This window comes from Athene cunicularia, assembly GCF_003259725.1.
Source record: "Athene cunicularia isolate RWA chromosome 14 unlocalized genomic scaffold, athCun1 chr14_part1, whole genome shotgun sequence".
NCBI classification, from domain to species: Eukaryota; Metazoa; Chordata; class Aves; order Strigiformes; family Strigidae; genus Athene; species Athene cunicularia.
In genome coordinates this window covers 211,988-231,247 of record NW_020799118.1, presented here as the reverse complement: position 1 = coordinate 231,247, position 19,260 = coordinate 211,988, and the positions used below count along the sequence as shown (strand labels likewise).

Here is a 19,260-nt window from a genome sequence, read left to right as displayed (position 1 = left end):
TTATTAAGCAAGCAATTTAGATCACTTACTGGTGCCTCTTGCCTTCCTGAAATGTAGAAGTTGTCAGATGAAAACTGAAATATTCAGAACAAGGAAAAACACACAGGAAAAAAAAAATTACTAGAAAGCCCAAGATAGGCAAATAAGGGATGGCCATTCCAGTTCTGGCTAATGCCCTATCTCCGATGGTTGCCAGAAAAAGATCTGTAGTGAAGGTTGTAAGAGCGAGGTAGATGTATAGTGATATTTCCTCAGAATATTCTGCCAGATCTTTGTGAGTTTGGCTCAAGGACATTTTAAACTTGACAGCGATGCTTCAAAGCTGCTAATAGCTTTGTCTTCTGGGACTAATGTGTCTCATTGTTTTCTGGACACGTGTAAATCTTTAGTAACCACAATCTCCTGTAGCAACATGCTGCAAAGTCCTGTTAGGTATCACCACTTCCTTTTAGTGGTTTAAGCTCTTTAATAATTGCAGTACTAAGGGAAGCTGTAAAAAATATTCTCCATCGCTCTTTCTGTTTCACTTGATTTTGTAAATCTCTCTCACATTTCCCATCATTACCTCTCTTTTAAAGACTGGCGTCTACTAGATCACTTAACTGTTCCCAGCATGGAACCTGTTCTGCCTTTAGTCATTCTTGTTCCCTTTCTTTTAACCTGTTCTAGTTCTACTATATCCTTCTGCAGGTGAAAATAGTCACCTAGTGCATTCAGCCTGTGGCCAACCGTGGATTTTTATAGCTGCGTAGTGCTGCTGTCCTTTCCTAAGAATTCCTTACATTTGCTTTGCTTTTTAACCATTATCAAGCATTGAACAGGTACTTCCACACAACTGTCTGTAATTGCCCTACCCTAAGTAGTGGTCAAATTAGAGCCTATTAGTGTCTATGGATAATTAGAGTTGCTTGGGTTTGACCTCAGGCAGGATCGTTCCACTCTGCGTTTCATCTGCTGTCCTGTCACCTGGTTATTCAGCATTAACGGGACCTCCTGCAGTTCTTCACTCTTGGTTTTCCTCGCTATATCTGTGACCAGCTTCTATCACCAGTGAAATCTACACAAGAGAAAGGGGTTTTGCTGAGAATGGCAAAAATTCTAATACATTGCAGTCAGTTTGGGCTGAGGTTCAAGTTGGATAGAATATGGCGCAGGAGGCATTTACTCAATGTTTGTGTTTGCATTTTGGTTTTGTGCTTTTTAGAAGTTCCTTGGAAATGTAAAATATTTTGAAAAATACTGTTTTACAGAAAATTCTGCTCAGCCTCCTTAGCAGTGAAAGGATCAAACATTTCTTATCCAGTGATGACTGCTTTTAAACTTGAGATTTGCTGAAGTTCTAACCTTCATAATCTAGTGGATGTTATGATTTACAAATGTGTGGTAGTAATAAGACAAATGAATTTTTCATTGGAGCCAAGAATCTTTTCCTTTATACTGAAAATTAATTTCTGACACTACTCAAAGGGTATCATGTATAGTGATGTTAGAACCTTTTGCATATCACCTTTTTTGAAAGCTGTGTTGTTTTAGGAAAATACAGTTTCTGAAAACGGCCTGACAGTGAGACTCCAAACCTTCTTAACAAAACATCCCCTTCCGCTCAGTACCGGAGGTAGGTGGTGATGCTGGTGGTGAGGTCTGGAACTCTATTACAGCTGTTAGTGTCTTTGTCAAACCCAGTATGGAGGATGTGGGTTGTTCCTGCCTCCTTATGGTACTCTAGGATGCTTCAGGGGCAGTAAAATAGATAAATAATTTCCTTCCCTGTTTCTGGATATATGGAACAATAATTTTTTTATCCAGTATTGATGACGTGGGTTGTTCCTGTCTCCTTACAGTGATCTAGGATGTGTCTGGGGCAGTAAAATAGATATGTAAAAATTTCCTTTCCTGTGGAGCAATAATTTTTATCGTTTGTAATTTCTGATACGCAGTTTGCAGAAATTCTAGAAGGACCAATGTTTTGTTTGACTAACATTTAAGCTAAGGAGGATGAAATGCTTCCAGTTCAATATAAAACCTCAACTCACTTCTCTTGTGTTTGTGCAGTGTGTGCTAGACTTAGTAATTACTTAATGATTCCTCATTTATGTGGGATTTATTCTGTGAGCTGCTGAGGAAGTGATATGAAATGACGTGACTAACAAAGGGCGAGTCTGAGAGGGCATCTGTCTTTTAATTATATTGAAACTTTGGCATTTGCTCTTTATACCTTAATATTGTAGAATGTAATTGCTTTAAAGCTCCCCTACTGTAAATATGTGTCATTTTAGGTAACAAAATTAATGTTTTGGGAGAAGCAAAGGTAGCATCCGAGTCATTCATCCAGAAGGAGGAATGTATTGAAATAAGTAAAGAACCAAACGAGGATCGGACCAAACGAGTGAGGGGTGGGAAAAGCCAAAAGAGGAAGAGGCTTAGGAAAGACGTTGGAAAGAAGACAAAGAAGAGAAAGAAAGGTAAGTAACTAACACATCAGGAAAAAGCAGCTTTCTTTTTCCTGGTGTGGCCTGCTGTAAGTTGCTTTAGAAAAGCTGATGCTGACTGTCGCATAGTGAGAGAAATGGAAACTTTCTGGCCATCTCGTTGGGTTGCCTCTTTCAGTGAAGAGGTTCAGGTGTCCTGGGGCTGTGTATTAGCTCTGGAGGAAAAACACCAGCATGTTGTAACTGTTACCTGTGTGTGAATCATGATGGCACTGCTGTACTGTACAAACCAAGACATTCTGGTCGTGTCTGCACCAAGCCAGCTCCTTGCCATTCAATTTTTGAGAGCTGGCTTAAAGATTCTTCGTGGTGTGATGCTCCAAGTAGACAGCTTGCTAACTAAAGTGCTTGTTTTCTGGGGAGAGGTATTAATGCATTTTACTTTCTGAACTGTTACTTCCTTCTCTGCTTCTGCCTTTCATTCTTACAAATTCCAATTGGTGCTGATACTGCTTGTGCTAGGAGCTTGAATTAATCGAAATATGTAGTGCTGAGATAACTGTCAGGTTGTTTTTTTCTGGATTTGTTAGAAGAGAATTCAGTAGAAAAAAGCAAAAGACTCCGTTACCATGATGAAGCTGACCAGAGTGCCCTGCAGAGGATGACACGTCTGCGTGTCACCTGGACAGTGCAAGAGGACAGCCTGCTCATGCTGTGCCGGATCGCTAGTCATGTGCTAAACGCCAAGGTAGTCAGCAGGGCCCCTGCTCAAGGGGTCTGTGTACTGAACACACATTTCATCAGTCCTAGGAATTCATCCTGGTTCTAATCATCACTTGTGTATGCAGAAGCTGAAGTTTAACTCCAACCCCTTTTGTTCTTTACACAGGTAAAAGGCCCCTTTGTTCCATGGCAAGTCGTTCGGGATATCATGCATGCCAGCTTTGAGGAGTCCCTCGATAAAACTTCTCATTCTGTTGGACGAAGAGCTCGTTATATTGTCAGAAATCCACAGACCTATCTTAATTATAAGTAAGAAGGCTTCTGTCTATATTCTAGGTATAGGCTAAATTCTCCTGAAAGGATATCAAGGGATATCCTGAAGGGATATGCTCCTCCTGTGTTTTTTTTTCTTATTTCATGTGAATATAAATTTCAACTTTTTTTGCACCCTAGTGCAGTCAAATCTGTACTGAATTGGGAAAATTTCAACTATGTACAACACTTTCAATTGTGTCTGTTGCAGAGTTTGCCTTGCTGAGGTTTACCAAGATAAAGCCCTTATTGAAGATTTCATGAATAGAGAAAATAATTATGAAGATCCACAGGTAGGAGGGAAATATTGTAAAGGTCAGAGAGTACTTCACGCTGTTTGGATTACTGAGTACTTGCACTGTTTTGATTACTGTGATTTCCTATCTTACCTCTCCCTTGTACCCTTAGCTGTGTTAAAAATAGCATCCCTGTAAAAACGCAGCATCGCTGCTATTTTGAGAGTAAAGTGGACACAGGCAGCCTTCCAAAGGCACATAGGCAGCACTGCTGTGCAACAAAGTTTTGTTTCTTCAATGTGCTTGTTTATAAACATCCATGACTGAGCATCTATATGCACTGATTTTATTTTTTTTTTTTAATCCTCTCAGCCTTCTTGTTATCTGAGCAAGAAAGCATTTCTGCTCTGTAATTTCTTATTTTTTACTCTTCTTGCATGTCAAAACACTGCCTTAGCTTCTGTGGATGAGTGCAGGAATGTAAGCAAAGGAAAAGATTTTATTTATTTTTTCAGTTTTTTTATGGCTTAAATCAAGCACAATTTCAAACTGAAAAGTTGTTTACACTTTCAGTGCAAACAATTCCCTTTTGAATTCAAAACTCTTCCACAGCTGGGACAGTGTCACAGCAAGATTTTCTTTGTTTTCATCCAGGAATAACAATTCATATTATTGTCAGAAAATCCCAACCAGTTCTCTTTAGATTCATTTTTGTTTCAATGAAGATTAGTTGTTACTGATGAGACATTGCTGAAATAAACATGTGTCCCCATCCCTGAAATCTGTCTGTGGAAGCAAATAAAAACCAGAGAGATACGGGACCGGTCCTCTCCTATAACAGGTGTCCTCCGAGCCATGACTGTACAGACAGACTTAATGGAGAACACGATAAAGATTGTGAAGGGTATGAAGAGAAACAAAGACTTAAGAAGAAGCTCAAACAAAGCTCTCTAGCGAGAGATCTTACACTGTTAACTCAGTGTAATTGGTTTTAGAAAATGTGTTCACGGTGGGCTGCATGTAGCTGTGAGCGGGATTACAGACAGAACCTGCAACTGTTAAGTAATTATCAGCAAACACAACCTCCACAGAGCTTTTTTCATTCATTCTCTTGTGTGGTGTAATGTTTCTGACCTGATAATTCAAAACCAGCTATTTCTACTAGAATTTTTCATGAACACTTGCAGAGTGTCTTTTTCCACCCCAAGAAATTGAGGTTGATAACGTTTCTCTCTCTTGTTTTCAAAGGTTTGTGCGAAGGAGTTCAAAGAGTTTGTGGAAAGGCTGAAAGAGAAATTCAGTTCAACCCTGGGGAATCCCAAGCTTGAGATTCCTGATACTTTGCAGGAACTCTTTTCCAGGTATTGACTCTGCACATGGGCTGAGACAGTGAGAGGGGAGGGAAATTCAGAGCAGACCTCTGCTGTGCATGATTTACACCCTCTGTTACTTGTACTCTTTGTATCAAAGTAAGTTTCAGCAAACACAACGAGGAACATTTCTTTTGAATCCATACTTCCTAAAATATATATAATTAATTTTCAGTTATTCACCTAAGCTGTCTTATTTTAAACCATTCCCATTTTGCTAAAGAAGACTTTTTGTAAACCAGAAATTCACGATGTCAGGTTTTCATAAACTGTCAAATTCTCATTTTTGCTATTAGAGCTGCTGGTACTCGGGTGTAACATTTTAATGGAACAGAAGACTTACCTTTACCATTTTTCAGATTAACTGGCCCCATTTTATATCACAATTTGAAGCTGGGTTGCTCAGCTAAATCATCTCAGTGCTCCTGGAACTGTTGATACAGAAGAGCACTCATCCTTGCATAGCGTTCTCCAGCCCCAGATCATTAAGCACTTCCAAGATAAATAACACTTGGAGAAAAGTGTGAAAATTTGAGTCTGAAACCATTTCATGATAAATTTATCACCTTTTAAAATATTCCTACTTTGGGAAGAGCTGTATGTTACAGCAGAAGTGCTGTTGATGGTAACTGGGTGTCCAGAACCTCATAGAGTAGCCAATCCATACAGTTCTGTATTGTCTTCTGTCCGCGTGTTTTATCTCCTTGTCAGCAGATAGCTTAGTGGAGTGAGGGAGATTGAATTCTTTGAATTTTTGACACTTACACCGAGGGCTGCTGGAGCAGATAGTCGCACTGCGCTGTTCCAGCGTTTGCCTTATTAGCACTTGTCAGCCTCTGGGTTTCATGGTTGAGATAAAATCACGGAATGTTACTTTTGTTTCAGTGTTTTCCTTTCCCTTCCCTTAATTAGATTTCGAGTTTTGGCAATCGGAGAAGACACAAATCAGAACACAAAAGAGGATAGTCTAAGCAGGTGAGTAACAGCAGCACTGTTTTTTTCCATTAGGACTCCAAGGTCATGTCAGCCCTCACATCTGTGAAAGTCGTGGGCATATATATAGTCTTCTAATTCAGTACATTTTTCATCTGTTTGTTGCAGTGTATACATTTATTAATAGACAAATACTCTCAGAAGGCTGTAGGGACCTCTGACAGATTATAGATTTGATGAATAAAATGCCAGCAGCAATGCCCTTCTCAAAGTGGTGGTCTGTGATCATTAGGGCAACTGTGTATGTTTTGTGTGGTGCTATACCTTAAGAGGAGGAGGTGTTAACAAAGAGAACTTTGTTTTGTATCTGATTATCTGGACTGATCCAAAAATTCAGGGTGGAAGGTCAGGGAAAACGTGACAGGCTCCTTTACATGAATAATCCTCAGCTGTAGTGCTCTCATGCCTTTGTGCATCTATTTCAGCGGCAGGTGACTGAGCTTGTATATTTTTGTGCTAGTTTAATTAGTTAGGTAACTCATGCTCAAAAATCATCATTAATAAACCCTCCCTTTTTTCCTTTCAGTGTCTATGATATTCATTTTCTAGTGCTACAGAATTTGATTCAGAGCACTCTAGCACTCTCAGATAACCAGATGAAATCTTGCCAGTCATTTCAGGTACAGTATCTGGACCAAACTTGTACAATCCTAAAGAGTTTCTCCTTCCTACCTCGAGAGATGCCTTTTTCAGATGTGAGAAAAGAATCCTAGAAGCTTAGATTTGTATCCATTCTGTGGAGATTATTCTCTTCTGCTTTTAGGAAATGGTATATTCTAGGCAGATTTTCAGTATGTTGCTTTTCTGTCTGAGGATGAGGTTGCAAGATGTCAAGTTGAAGCAATCTTCAAAAAAACCTTATGAAATAAACTCCACATCTCCCCATTGGGTCAAACTGTATCGTGATTCCGTGCCCACTGGAGCAGTTGGAATCACGCTCTGGAGGAGACAGCACAAAGACAGTCCTAGTGCTGACACAGGTGCTGGGGAGCCTCTCCTTCAGCACTGGGGACCACAAAAATACCACATCTATCCGTCAGGCACTCAAAAAAAAAAAAAAATAAAAAAAATAAAAAAAAAAAAATCAAAGGAAGTTTAATATCTCATCAGCAGACAAGAGTGGGGCCTAGAAAGCCAAGCTCATCGAAGCATGTGTTCCTGGTAAAGCGATGGGAAGTCTGCCAAAAGGTGTTGCAGATTTTTACATACGTCATTCTAGTGGGAGCCTGATCCCGTTTTGAATATTAAGTGTTCTATAGTATTTAGTTAATTTAATTGGCATTTACCATGGAAAGTCTGGAAGCCCATAAAAAGAATAGAATAGTGTAGTTGAGTAAATGTATCGCTTATGTCTGGCTTGTAGCTTCATGTTAATTTAGTTAACACAAACCTCAGGTAGGTGACTCTAGCAGGGGATTCAAAGCCGAGGCTGCCTTTGACACTGAACGGGAGTTTTTTGCAGACATTTCGTTTGTACCGGGAATACCAAGATGACATTCTTGTGAAGGCTTTCCTAGAGTGTCAGAAGAGAAGCTTGGTCAATCGCCGCCGAGTAAACCACACGCTGGGTCCAAAGAAAAGCCGGGCTTTGCCTTTTGTACCCATGTCCTATCAGCTGTCTCAGAGTTACTACAGGTGGGTGTCAGAGCTGTTTATGTTTGAGCAAATAATCTACCCAGGCATGCTTGGTGTGGAGGAGAGAATGCACATGGAGTGTCTGGAGCAAAGCAGCTGACCATCACAGCCCTTCTGCTGGGGTAGCAGTTAGGGCTCTACGCAAACAGAGCCGGGTTTGCTGGGCAAGCCTTTACAAGAGACACACACGGAGTGGAGGAGAGGTAGCACCACACTTCTAGGGGTAGTGGAATGAATTGCTTAGCACCCTTGTCATTCTGATGGCTGCTTGCTTTTCCTCTCCAGGTGCTTTGTGCTGCACTGTGCCTGGATGTCGGGGTGGGGGAGGAGAGTTTAACTGTAAAAGCATTCAGTGCTCCAGCAGAAGATGACATCTTTGCTTTGTATTTGCTATACAGTACCTGACCTTGACATGGTGCATGAATACTTAATGTTCTGGAACTAGTAAAAGGACTGTGAAAGCTGATGTAGAAGGTACTTGGTCACCAGCTCTAGGATGGAACTTGACTGCTTTGTGCTACCATGGTTCTAAAATTCATATGCAGTGAGAAGAGACAGCGGGAAGTTCATGATGCTTTGAATTTGTCTTTCTGTCCAGAGTTTTTACGTGGCGGTTTCCCAGTACAATTTGCACAGAGTCCTTTCAGTTCCTGGAGAAGCTCAAGGATGCTGAAAAATCAGACCAGCCAGACAGCTTCTCATTTAAAGATCAAGAAAACAAAGCATCAGAAGGCATGACTGCATTTCCTATGGACGGACCTGGTGGCCAGTGTGTGGCGATGCTCTCCCTGTTCTCCCTGGGACTTGTGTCTGTGAATGTCAGAATCCCAGAGCAGATCGTTGTGGTGGACAGCACTATGGTGGAAAATGAAGTGATAAAAAGGTAAACACTGTTATTTCTATTAGTAAATATGGTTTGGGGGTAACTTGAATGAAATTGAACAGGGCAGAAAATGCTAATGCCTCTATCTGTGGCATGTTTTACTGTGATATTGTTTAGATTTTGATTTCTGAGGGGGCATTCCGAAGGCTTAACGACACTTTTAGTTAGTGCATGGCATTGTAGCCTTGTGCTGCATTTGTCATCACACGTGTGGCATTTAAACTGCGGGACGTTCACTGCCATCAGAGCTAGTGTGGAGAGGAGAGCGGCGGGTGCTGGACGAGCGTTCTCATCAATATTGCACCTTCCCATTTCAAAGACTAAGAAGGATTAGTAACAAGCTTTCAGCTTTATCAGTGAAACCTGTCTCCACAATATCGGTTCTGTGTATTGTCTCCTCTTTGATTTGTTTGTTTTGAGGGGTTTTTTTAAGCCTCCAGTAATTGCAGACCACTGAAATTGAAACTCTCTCCCTAGGCAGTCTAATCCTGTGAATAGTTATCCCTACAATCAGTGTGTGTGCTTAGAGTGCAGCTGAAATCTCTTCCTGTAGTTTAACCTGTTGCTTCCTGTTGTATATATACATGGAAAATACTTTGTTCTCTTTCTCTTTACAGCAGCTTATTACCTATTTGAAGATTATTATAGTCCTCCTCCCCATAATATGCTGTTCTTTAAAACGAGCAGCCTCAGTTCCTTTACCTGTGGTTTTGGTATGTTGTTCGTGTTATCCAGATCTCTGTGTCTCTCAATGTTTTCCTCTGTACTGAACTGTGATGTCAAAACCCAAATGCCATGCTCTTGCTGGCAGCTCTGTGCCAATTACATCACGTTATGTAGGTGACAGCCTGCTAATACATCCCGAGATGATGAAGAGCCATGGTTTGGCCAAAAAAAAAAAAAAAAAAGGCAAAAAACTCCCAATGAGGTGATTCGTTATGATTCTTGTGATTCACTCTAAGAAGTTTCTTTTCCTTTATCTAATTAATTGTTTCCTCTTAGTGTGGAGGGAGAGGTGCACAGTGCTGTAACACAAATAACACGCAATTGTCCATATGAAACTGCTCCCTGTGCTCATTTCCAGACTATTTCTCCAGGTTGTTGGAAATGTTCTGAATGCAAATCCTGTCTCCTCATATACTTGCAGTCTCTCCAGCTTGGTGATCCCCTGCAGACTTAATAAGCTATTTTATCAGCCAAGCCATTAGTAGAAATACCCTAATACTAATACTAAACCCTGGACTAGTCCCATTTCCAAGTATAGGCATCTGAGTCCAGTTTCCCTACCGGTTATGTACTTGCACAATTTTTTCTAAATGGTGTGTTCCCTTTTGGTTCTAAATGTGTTTTAAGAGAAGGTCTAACTCATCATAGATAAGGTTGGAAGGAACCATTGGTTGTCTTTGGCATAACCTCCTTAAAACAGAGGCAGCTTCAGAGTTAGGTCAGGTTGTTCAGAGCCTTTGCCTTTACCCATAATGGCTCTTGGATGGTGTCCTGGAAAGAAATACTGTGTGTTTGACTGTTTGTTTCTGAGAAATTTATCCTGGCTGCTGCTACTGGCTGCAGAGCTGTCTGGAAGAGGATTGACAAGCAGCTGAGCAGGAGCCAGCAGTGTGCCCGGGTGGCCAAGAAAGCCAACGGCCTCCTGGCTTGGATCAGCACTGGTGTGGCCAGCAGGAGCGGGGAGGTGACAGTCCCCTGTGCTCTGCACTGGTGAGGCCACACCTGGAGGGTTGTGTCCAGGTCTGGGCACCTTGATCCCAGAGAGATCTGGAGGGGCTGGAGCGAGGGCAGAGGAGGGCAACGAGGCTGGGGAGGGGCTGGAGAATCAATCCTGTGAGGAGGCAGGGAAGGAGCTGGGAGTGTTCAGGGTGAGGAGGAGGAGGCTGAGGGGAGCCCTCATCCCTCTCTGCAGCTCCTGACAGGACATTGCAGAGAGGCCGGGGCTGGGCTCTGCTCCCAGGGGATCAGGGACAGGACAAGAGGGAACGGCTGGAAACTGCCCCAGGGGAGGGTCAGGCTGGGCAGGAGGAGAAAATCTTTCACCAAAGAGTGGTCGGAGAGCGGAGGGGGGGGGAGTCCCCATCCCTGGGGGGGTTTCAGGGCCGTTGGATGAGCTGTGGGGGATGTGGGGTAGGGGAGAGCTTTGTAGAGTCGGGCTGAGGGTTGGACTCGCTGATCCCGAAGGGGCTTTTCCAGCCTGATTCTGTGACTGCGTGAGGCTGTCTGCAGTTCCTTTTGTGTTGGGGTGTTGGTTTGGTCTTTTTTCTAAAGTACCTGAAGTCTTTGGTCTGCAATGCTTTTTTCTCTCTTAAAAACAAAACACAGCCTGCCCTATACTGCAGCATCCCTTACGGTCTCAGCCTTTGTGCTCTGACAGATGTTCCCTCATGATGGAAGCGTGCCATCACCAAATGATGAACCAAAGAGGTTCAGCACTGTAAGCTGAGATATTTTGGGTTCATTTCAACATGTTTGTAAAAAAGGGAGAGTTTCCTTTTCCAGGGACCTTTAGTGTATTTTCTGTAGTTGCGTGTTCTCAGCCTGCTGTGGACATACCCACAGCTGTTCATGACTGGATACTAGAATGCAGAATAGCAGGTGTTCTTGCTCTGCTCAGTGTAATGCATCACTATCTTATTGTGGAAAAAAAATCCCAACAAACAAACAAAACACCTCTGTTTGCTGTAGTTTAGGAAAAGAAGGACTTGAGGATGATGACGACGACGACGATGACTTAGACGACAGCTCTGGAGGCAAACGGAGAATAGAAGTAAAAGCTCGTCAAGCATCTCATACCAATTACTTACTGATGAGAGGTTACTATGCCCCTGGAATTGTCAGCATGCGCAACCTGAGTCCCAGTGACAATATTGTGGTCAATTCCTGCCAGGTGAAGGTTAAGCTGCGATGTACACCACTTCCAGGAAGACTCAGCTCTCCAGGTTAGTTCCTGCTTGGCCTCACTTGCACAGAAGTGGGTTGGAGCAGGAAAGATAGTGAATGCATCAGCTGAGGAACTTATTTCCTCTCAACTGGAATTCTTTTTTCATTAGACATGCAGTTTGCCTTGTAATGCTTTTTCTCCTGATTTAAAACAAACAGGTGGTTGACTTACAGGGGCACCTTTTGTGGGTAACAAGTCCTTGCCTGTACTTCACGTTGTGTGCAACTATCAATCCAAAGAGCAAGTCTGCTCCGTTATCCCTTCTCTGGGACGTTTTTTGGTCCCTTCTGCAACTTAAAATACCGTATTATGTCACACCCAGGCTCTATTCCGAAAGAGAAAAGAAAATCTGTCAGAGCCTCTTGAATGGAAATTCACATTTACTTGTCTCATGCATGCACCTGAAATAGTGGTGTCCAGTCTCTGGCCTTTTGCCTACAATAATTTAAACATTTGGGTAATGTTTAGAGTTTGAATATTTGTAATTTATCCGCAGTCCCCCTTGTTAAAGAGCATCTTCGTTTCAGCTGTAATGCCGATGCATCCAGGAAAGCCTTTTAGTTGTTTAGCTCTTTAGTTGGAAGGTCTAATTCTGTCCCTGCCCATTTCTGTTGCAGTTGTGGTAAAACAGAAATTCTTTCTCCTATCTCTGTTGCCACACATGCCCTCCAGGTCTGCTGAGCTGATGGCTCATTACGGTTTTCTCATTTTTTCCTTGGCTGTCAGAGAAGTGCAGCTGTCACACGAGTGTCCCACAAGGCACAGTGCGAAGGCAGCCCCCAGATGAAAGCGGGGGAGCGGTAAGAACGGTGCCAGAGCTGCCCTCTAATCCTCCAGGCCTGGGAAAAGGGGTCACACTACCTCAGCTTCGGAATACTCTGTACAGTGGGGGTCAGTTTTGTGCGGCGATGGACCTGTCTCCAAACATGGAGATGCTTTGTTATACTAATTGTACTAAGACATTGTCAACTTGTAGTTTATAGGATATTTGGCCAAAAGCTTTCTGCTGTGGATCAGCTGCTTCCAATTTTTTGTTTAGTAGGGTCCTCCATAGCATTTCCTTGCCCTAGACTTTTCACTTGAGCTTGTTCAAGAAAAAAAGGAGATGATTCCTCATTAATTTAGAGTTAAGCTGACCCCACGTTAGAGAATACCAGTAAGTCTGCACTGGCTTTCAGCGATATTTCACTTTGCTATGCAGGTAAGCCCTTGTAAACCAGCTTCCTCTTCTTCTGCAAGTCTTTTCAGAGACAAATATGTAAGGCAGAAAGACAAAAGGAAACTGCAGCAAGGAAGATGGAAAACTGAGCTGGTTTTAATTCAGTAGTCTAGAACACCTCTAATCTGTCTGTCTCAGAATATTTATCTTTCTATATGTTGTAATGCACAGTAACAACTGCTCACAGCTTATACACTTGGTTTTTATTTGCTTTGCAGTTTCTTCTCCGCTTGATAACATGGTTGTGGGAGTCTCCTGCCTCCCTGAAACTTTTACCAGGCTGATAAAAGTTCAAGAAGAAAATTACGAGGTTGATCAGTTCCTTCAGGAGTGTACAGAACGTTGTGGCTATAATCCCAGAGATGTGGCTGCTGTTTTGGAGATCCGTAATGCAATAGAGGCAACTTCCCACTTTGGAATTTGCAAAACTGAGCTGTGCAAACGTTTCTGCAGCTATGAAGAGGTGGAGCCTGAACGCACCAGGAGCTTGGAGCAGTACATTCAGGTGGTTTTACAGCCAGCTGCTTTCCATACGTTCATGTTTGCATGCTTGAATAGGACAAAATTCCCCTTGAATAGGACAATGTTACAGGCTGTAGGAAACAGATATAAATCGAACAAAGCTATTTGTTAGGCAAGAGATCACATACCAATAGCTGATAGCAATCTCGCCTCAAAGTTAGGAAGGCCGAAAATTAAAGCAGCACTTGCTCAAAGATAGGAGTGAACTGTTTCAGAAACCTAGAGGTACCAACATTCGCCTTTTGGAAGCAAAATACACTTTCCCAGTTACATTTTAACTTAAGTTAAACAAAAATGTCTTGTGCTCTAATTTCAGAAGAGTTTAAGGGGTAAAACATCTTTTCAACTTCAGTGCAGTAGGACAGTAAATTGAATACTGTACTAAGCTCTTCCTCTTTCTTTGCTGCCAGTTAAAGATGGCAAAAGATGATATTTGTTTAAATTGACACTTTACAGTGAAAGCTTCTGAGACAATTTTTGTGTTTGTTGGTTGTTTTTTTTATAGGATCTCATTGAGATGCAGCAGGTTTTAGAAGTAGGAGGCCATGCTGTAAGACTGGTTGCAATCATATTTGCCAAGCCATGGCTATTACATTCAGTATGTTTGAAGAATAAACCAGATGATTGCGATCAGCAAGGCGCAGACACCACTCTCCCAGATGTACGACAGGACTGCCTGCCATCAGAACCAACCAAGGGAGAGGAATGCTTGCAAGAGGGGGAGCAGCTGGGAGGAGACACACAATCTGTCAGTGACGAAGAACCCCCAAGGAAGAGATGCAAGATTCAAAGTGATGTCCTTCAAGATGGCAGTCAACTCTGCCAGGGTTCACAGAGTGATCTGGAGAGTGCAAATGAAAATAACATTGATGCAGGTGTTGGTAGTCCTGTTACAGTGCAGGAAGCTTTAACCACAGATGAGGAAACAGGCTCCCTGGGAGGGCAGATAGAACACCGAGCCGAACAGCCAGTGGGTGCTCCAGAGGCCATGAATGCAGACACTGCCAAGGAACAAGATAAATCTTGTTCTGAAGACAAAGAACTTGAAGTAGAGAATGATGAGCTCAGCACTGAGCACAAGCAGCAGGTCGCCAGCCTTGAACAGTCAGCCAGTGAGCAGGACGATGATCTTTCCTACTTACAGGAGAACCCAGGAGTCCCTAAAGGTACGTAGGAGCACTCTGCATCCAGGAAATACGGACTAGCTCATCGCCAGCTGATCCCAAACAGGTAGCTCCCTTTTATAAGCAAATACTAGATTCTTTAGGAAGCCATACCAGAGGGAGGGGTTGCCATTTCTCACAGACAAAGTAGCATAACCCTACTTGATCTGGAAGGTCCTGGAGGTTACAAATACATCAAAGATTCCTTCCTATGCCTATTGCTGGAATGGTTATGATTAGTCTAGAATCTAATCTCTTTTCCTTAGAAACTTTGTTTTCCATGTCTTTACTCTTCTCCAAAACCATATTTGGATCTGAAGGTTCTCATCTCTGGCTTCAGTCCAAAGGCCAGACACCTCTAAACCTAGAAAACACTGGTGTACACCAGAATGCCCACGACTGAAAGCTGTAAAGTCATTAAAGCATTCATCAGAAAGCAGCACATGCCAGCGAGAAGATGAATAGCCTCATTTGTAACCCAACTTGACTTCATTTTCATTTCCTTTTTACTGCCAGTTTTCTTTCTTAATAGCTAGTAGTTCTTGCCAAGCTTTACATTAAGTAGGTTGTTGAAGATTTTTGTTTTGTTTTTATCAGCTCTGATTTCAGATTGAATCACAAGCTAACTGCTCGTGTGGTGTTTTGCACGATCTGCTGTTACCCACGTTTAGAGCTGCAGAGTCCCACGTGACTCGGTGCAGACTGATGTGTAGCATCTTAGAGCCTGGTGGTGTTTAACTGGAGCCTTCCTGCAGGAAGCAGACTCGGGGCCATCTGAACAGCCTAGACTTCAGCAGTTCTTAACATGAAACTCCTCAAGTGCTGTTTTGGATTTAACTTCCTCTACTTGTTTGTAACACAGGAGGGGGGGAAAAAAAAGCAGTTTTGTTATCAAGCATAAAGTCCTTCATGGTCTTACTGGTCCTCCGGAGGCCAGCTGAAGAGTTTACATGGGCTTAAGGCAAAGCTGTTAGCCTCTGGGTGTGGTAGGAATACCTACATTAAGTAATTGTGTAAATTAAACCCCATGACCTAATGCATAACGGAAGTTGCAGAGACAGCCTTCAGTTTGAAACTGAACCCTGCTGAAATCTTGAGTTTGCAGCTACTCAGACTCGTGCTTGGCTTCCATACAACTACCAGGAGCACTAAGTTAAACCAACTGTGGGAGCACCTGCAAGCTGAGCCCTGCACAGCTGTCTGGGGGAAGCTCGGGTCTTCCAGCCCATAGAATTACCTGTTGTTCAGCCACGTCATCAGACTTCTAGGAATAAAACTTCTTGCTGTGATTCGGGAATGGAAGCACAAAACGTGTGGTTGCAGCAGACAGGTGGTTGTGAGAAGAGATGTAGGAAGGAGGAGCGTGCTGCGGGCAGGTAAAGGCGGTCAGAAGGGAAGCTCAGAGCTCCCCATGCAACTGAGAATAACACACGGTGTAGTTTGCTTGTGTTATTTTTTTTTTTTAGCATAAGCTGTGGCATTTTACAGCTTAGCCATCTTTCCTTCCCCTAAGTAAAGAGTTTAGGTTAACTAAAACTTATGTGTTCTTTCCTTTCCAGGAAGTTCTGTGACAGATGTATCCCAGGCAGCCAAGGACCAGTGAGTAACAGATGTGTGCAGAGTAACTAACCGCACAGCACCACCAGAATTATATCTGGAAGCAAATCATTTGGAAACTTTCGTTTTATGCTCTAACGGGCAGCGAGCATTGATGATGGAGAAACCCCACGTTTTCCTCCAGTGACTCATGCTCATATGCACGCTGAAAAAATTTCTCTGATATGTTTTTTTCCCAGAAAACAACTAGCTTCAAATATCAGAGGAACAAAACTAATGTTATTTCACAAGTAAGTCCAGTGCCAGAAAGTTTTAGCTTCCGTGTGCCTGGGCAAGGTCTGAAGAAACTGCAGTACAGGAAATGTGAATTCCCATGCAGGGTCTGTCTTGGCTCTGAAATGCTCAAAATGAGGAATTTCTTTCCTATCTGAGCACTGTTGCTGCACGTTGCAGGTTAAAGCAGGTTTTGGATGACTTCTGGATATTAGAGCTAGTAACAACAGCTTTCCTGGTCATCAGGGTACCTGTTGGGTGGTATCATGGTGCTAAAAGTGCTTCCCAGGTGGTGAACACCTCGTGTGAAATACCTGAGGTCTGTGGAACTGTCTAGTAGGTCAGCAGCAGTCTCTGCTCAGAGCAACCAACTACAGGATTTACACCCAGCACGTCAGCAAACACCGGCAGTGCTGTAGTGAGAATCTGTTATTCAGAAATGATGATGATGGGAAATCTAGCTAGAAGAGTAAATTCTGACGGAGCTGAAGTTAAATTGTCTTTTTCAGAGCCTGCGAGAACGTCTGCTTCGTTGGGAGACCGTGGAGGATCGTGGATGGGAACCTGAATAAACCCGTGTGCAAGGGGATGATGGAAGCTGTGCTCTATCACATCATGACGAAGCCAGGCGTGACGGAGGGCATGCTGCTGCAGCACTACGTGGGGGTGCTGCAGCCTGTGGCTGTCTTGGAGATACTGCAGGTACGTGAACCATCAGCTGTGGGAACGTGAAGCTGGTTCAGCTTCACACCTAAGAGTCAGCAACTACTCTGCTACATGTCCCAGGAAAATGGGACCGTGAATGAATCATGAAAAACAACCTTCTCCCTTCAGTGTAAATGAAACAGTCAGAGCAAGGTGCTGTTCACAGTGAGGAAGGAAGGAAGCCTGCTTCACCCAACCTTGAGATTACCAGATTACTGATTTTAACACCTGAAATGGCGGTGCACGTGGTTTGAAGTTCTAGCTGGTTACTGATGGTTACTAAAGAGTTACATCTCATGGTGAAATAGTAAGTTGGACCATTTAATGCAGTGTTAATCACCACAGAGTTTATCTTCATTTTTTCCCTATACACCTTTCAGGTGGGTGATCTTTGACATAAGAATCAGACTGAAATGTGTCAGTGCTAGACAATACTATAAAAAAGACCTCCTTATCCTGACAGACATGCTTAAAGGTGTGCATCCTTCATTCTAAAATAATACATGGCGAGAAAATTTGAGTTTCTCATATTTTTTTTTCCCCTCACATCTTGAAGTTCGATTGCTACCACTGCTAAGTGAACCTTTGATGTGTATCTTTTTTCCTGTAAGGATTCAAAATCTCGAGTATAGCAGTAATACTGCAGTCCCTCCCGTGAGCATGGCTTCCCCCACTAATGCTGGCAATTAATACTCTGGTGTGTGTAGGCCCCACTTCTGTCCAAAGGCTCACGTTTTGGGAAGAGCAGCGTCCTGTTCCCTGGGTGTCCCTGCGTGGGCTGCCCAGAGGGGGCTGGGGTAGGACAGGCTTAAGCTGCAGCAATACAGTGGTGAGACATGCACAGGTGGGTGAGCAATACATATTTCTGGGCATTTTTAATACAAATCCACAAAATCGAGCGATTACCTGTACCTCTCACAGACTGGAGAACTTGAACCTAACTTTTCTATCAATAAATTTGGTAAGAACTGGTTTAGAAAGCACAGACAGAGCTTTGGTATATCTGCAATATACCAAATATTAGTAAATCTAGACACGTGTGTAAGATCACTGAGCACACCCCAGATGTTTACAGCAAATAAAGCACATGTCCTTGTTGGGTGCTGCTCTGGGAACAAATTCTGACCCATTAAGCAAAAACTGACCCGGAACTCTGGGATTTACATCTGTACCAGCCTGAAATTATTTGTAACGGGGTCCTAAATGTTGAGACCTGTTGTTGAACACGTGTTCTGTGTCAGTAGCCAGATGTCAACCACTGTGCTGAAAGTCACAAAGGAGCGTGTATCCAGCTGCCTCAACTTGCTCTGGTGTGCTGTGACCTTTGCCAGCCCCACGGTCTCCCGAGGGGGTGAGGTGAAGCTGCTTTTAGTACAAATTGTCTAACCACTGGAGGTAGAACAGCGCTCAGTGCATTTTTTTAATTTTTTTTTCACTGCAACTGTTCAAGCTAAAATATGTGAATTTTTCTGTAGGGTCTGGAAAGCCTTGGTTGCATCAGACGATTCTACATGAAGAAGCCATCCCTGGTGTCGCTCTTTTCTCAGCCAGTTATAGAAGAACAACTAAACAATCCCAAACTGAGCGAAACCCCAACAATTTACTATGAGCCTACCATAGACTGTACTCTCAGGCTGGGAAGAGTGTTCCCCTCTGAAGTGAACTGGAATAAATGGGTGCAGATCATCCCTGTGTAGAAGAGGTAAAGCCGAGTCATATTAAATTGGTTTAGCCTGTAGGAGTGAGTGTTAACGCAGATTAAATGTTACAATTTCTGCTCCGTGTTTTTATTTATTTGTCCTTTTTACTTTTGAATATATTTAAACTGAGAATAAAGCTTAATGTTAAGACACAGGTAATATTTGATCTTACTTTAAGTGTGTTCTCTTTTTATCAATAACTGCTTGTAGAGCATACAGTTCAGTTTCTGCTTTATCTCACAGGTCTCGGGTCGCAGCAAGGGGCCCTTTTTCTGTATTTTCCTCCCCCTACAGCCGCGGCGGTAACACTTTACCTCTGCTTTGCCGTCTGTCCTGTTGCACAGCCGCTGACTTGGCGCTAAGGTTTGGTCAGTAATTACTCTTGAGCTTGGTTAACTTCGGGTCTGTCTGTATTTTAAGCGCTGGTTTCGCCGGTGTCCACGGCCTGCCTCTACTGCTGGGCTCGTCACGGGTTGTGACTCTCACATGCTTCGTGGGACCAGAGTGGCCGTCTCTGGAGGGGTGCCACCAGTGAGGCGAGTGGCGGATGCGGGCTCGCACCCGCGCCGGCCCTGCGGCGGCACCGGGGG

General features: G+C 43.1%; 1 protein-coding gene across 1 annotated transcript in view; it reads left to right on the top strand.

Moving 5' to 3' along the window:
* GTF3C1 (general transcription factor IIIC subunit 1) overlaps positions 1-18,829 on the top strand; it is a 44,214-nt gene extending 25,385 nt beyond the window's left edge. Inside the window, exons 22-37 of the mRNA XM_026859131.1 lie at positions 1,534-1,615; positions 2,277-2,462; positions 3,020-3,177; positions 3,319-3,461; positions 3,676-3,757; positions 4,949-5,061; positions 5,983-6,045; positions 6,590-6,683; positions 7,526-7,698; positions 8,297-8,581; positions 11,276-11,529; positions 12,969-13,255; positions 13,778-14,438; positions 15,995-16,034; positions 16,775-16,967; positions 18,446-18,829. Of these exons, the coding sequence (XP_026714932.1) occupies positions 1,534-1,615; positions 2,277-2,462; positions 3,020-3,177; positions 3,319-3,461; positions 3,676-3,757; positions 4,949-5,061; positions 5,983-6,045; positions 6,590-6,683; positions 7,526-7,698; positions 8,297-8,581; positions 11,276-11,529; positions 12,969-13,255; positions 13,778-14,438; positions 15,995-16,034; positions 16,775-16,967; positions 18,446-18,667 (3,036 nt within the window). The 3' untranslated portion in view covers positions 18,668-18,829. The remainder of the gene's footprint in view (positions 1-1,533; positions 1,616-2,276; positions 2,463-3,019; positions 3,178-3,318; positions 3,462-3,675; positions 3,758-4,948; positions 5,062-5,982; positions 6,046-6,589; positions 6,684-7,525; positions 7,699-8,296; positions 8,582-11,275; positions 11,530-12,968; positions 13,256-13,777; positions 14,439-15,994; positions 16,035-16,774; positions 16,968-18,445) is intronic.
* The last annotated feature ends 431 nt before the right edge of the window (positions 18,830-19,260 follow it).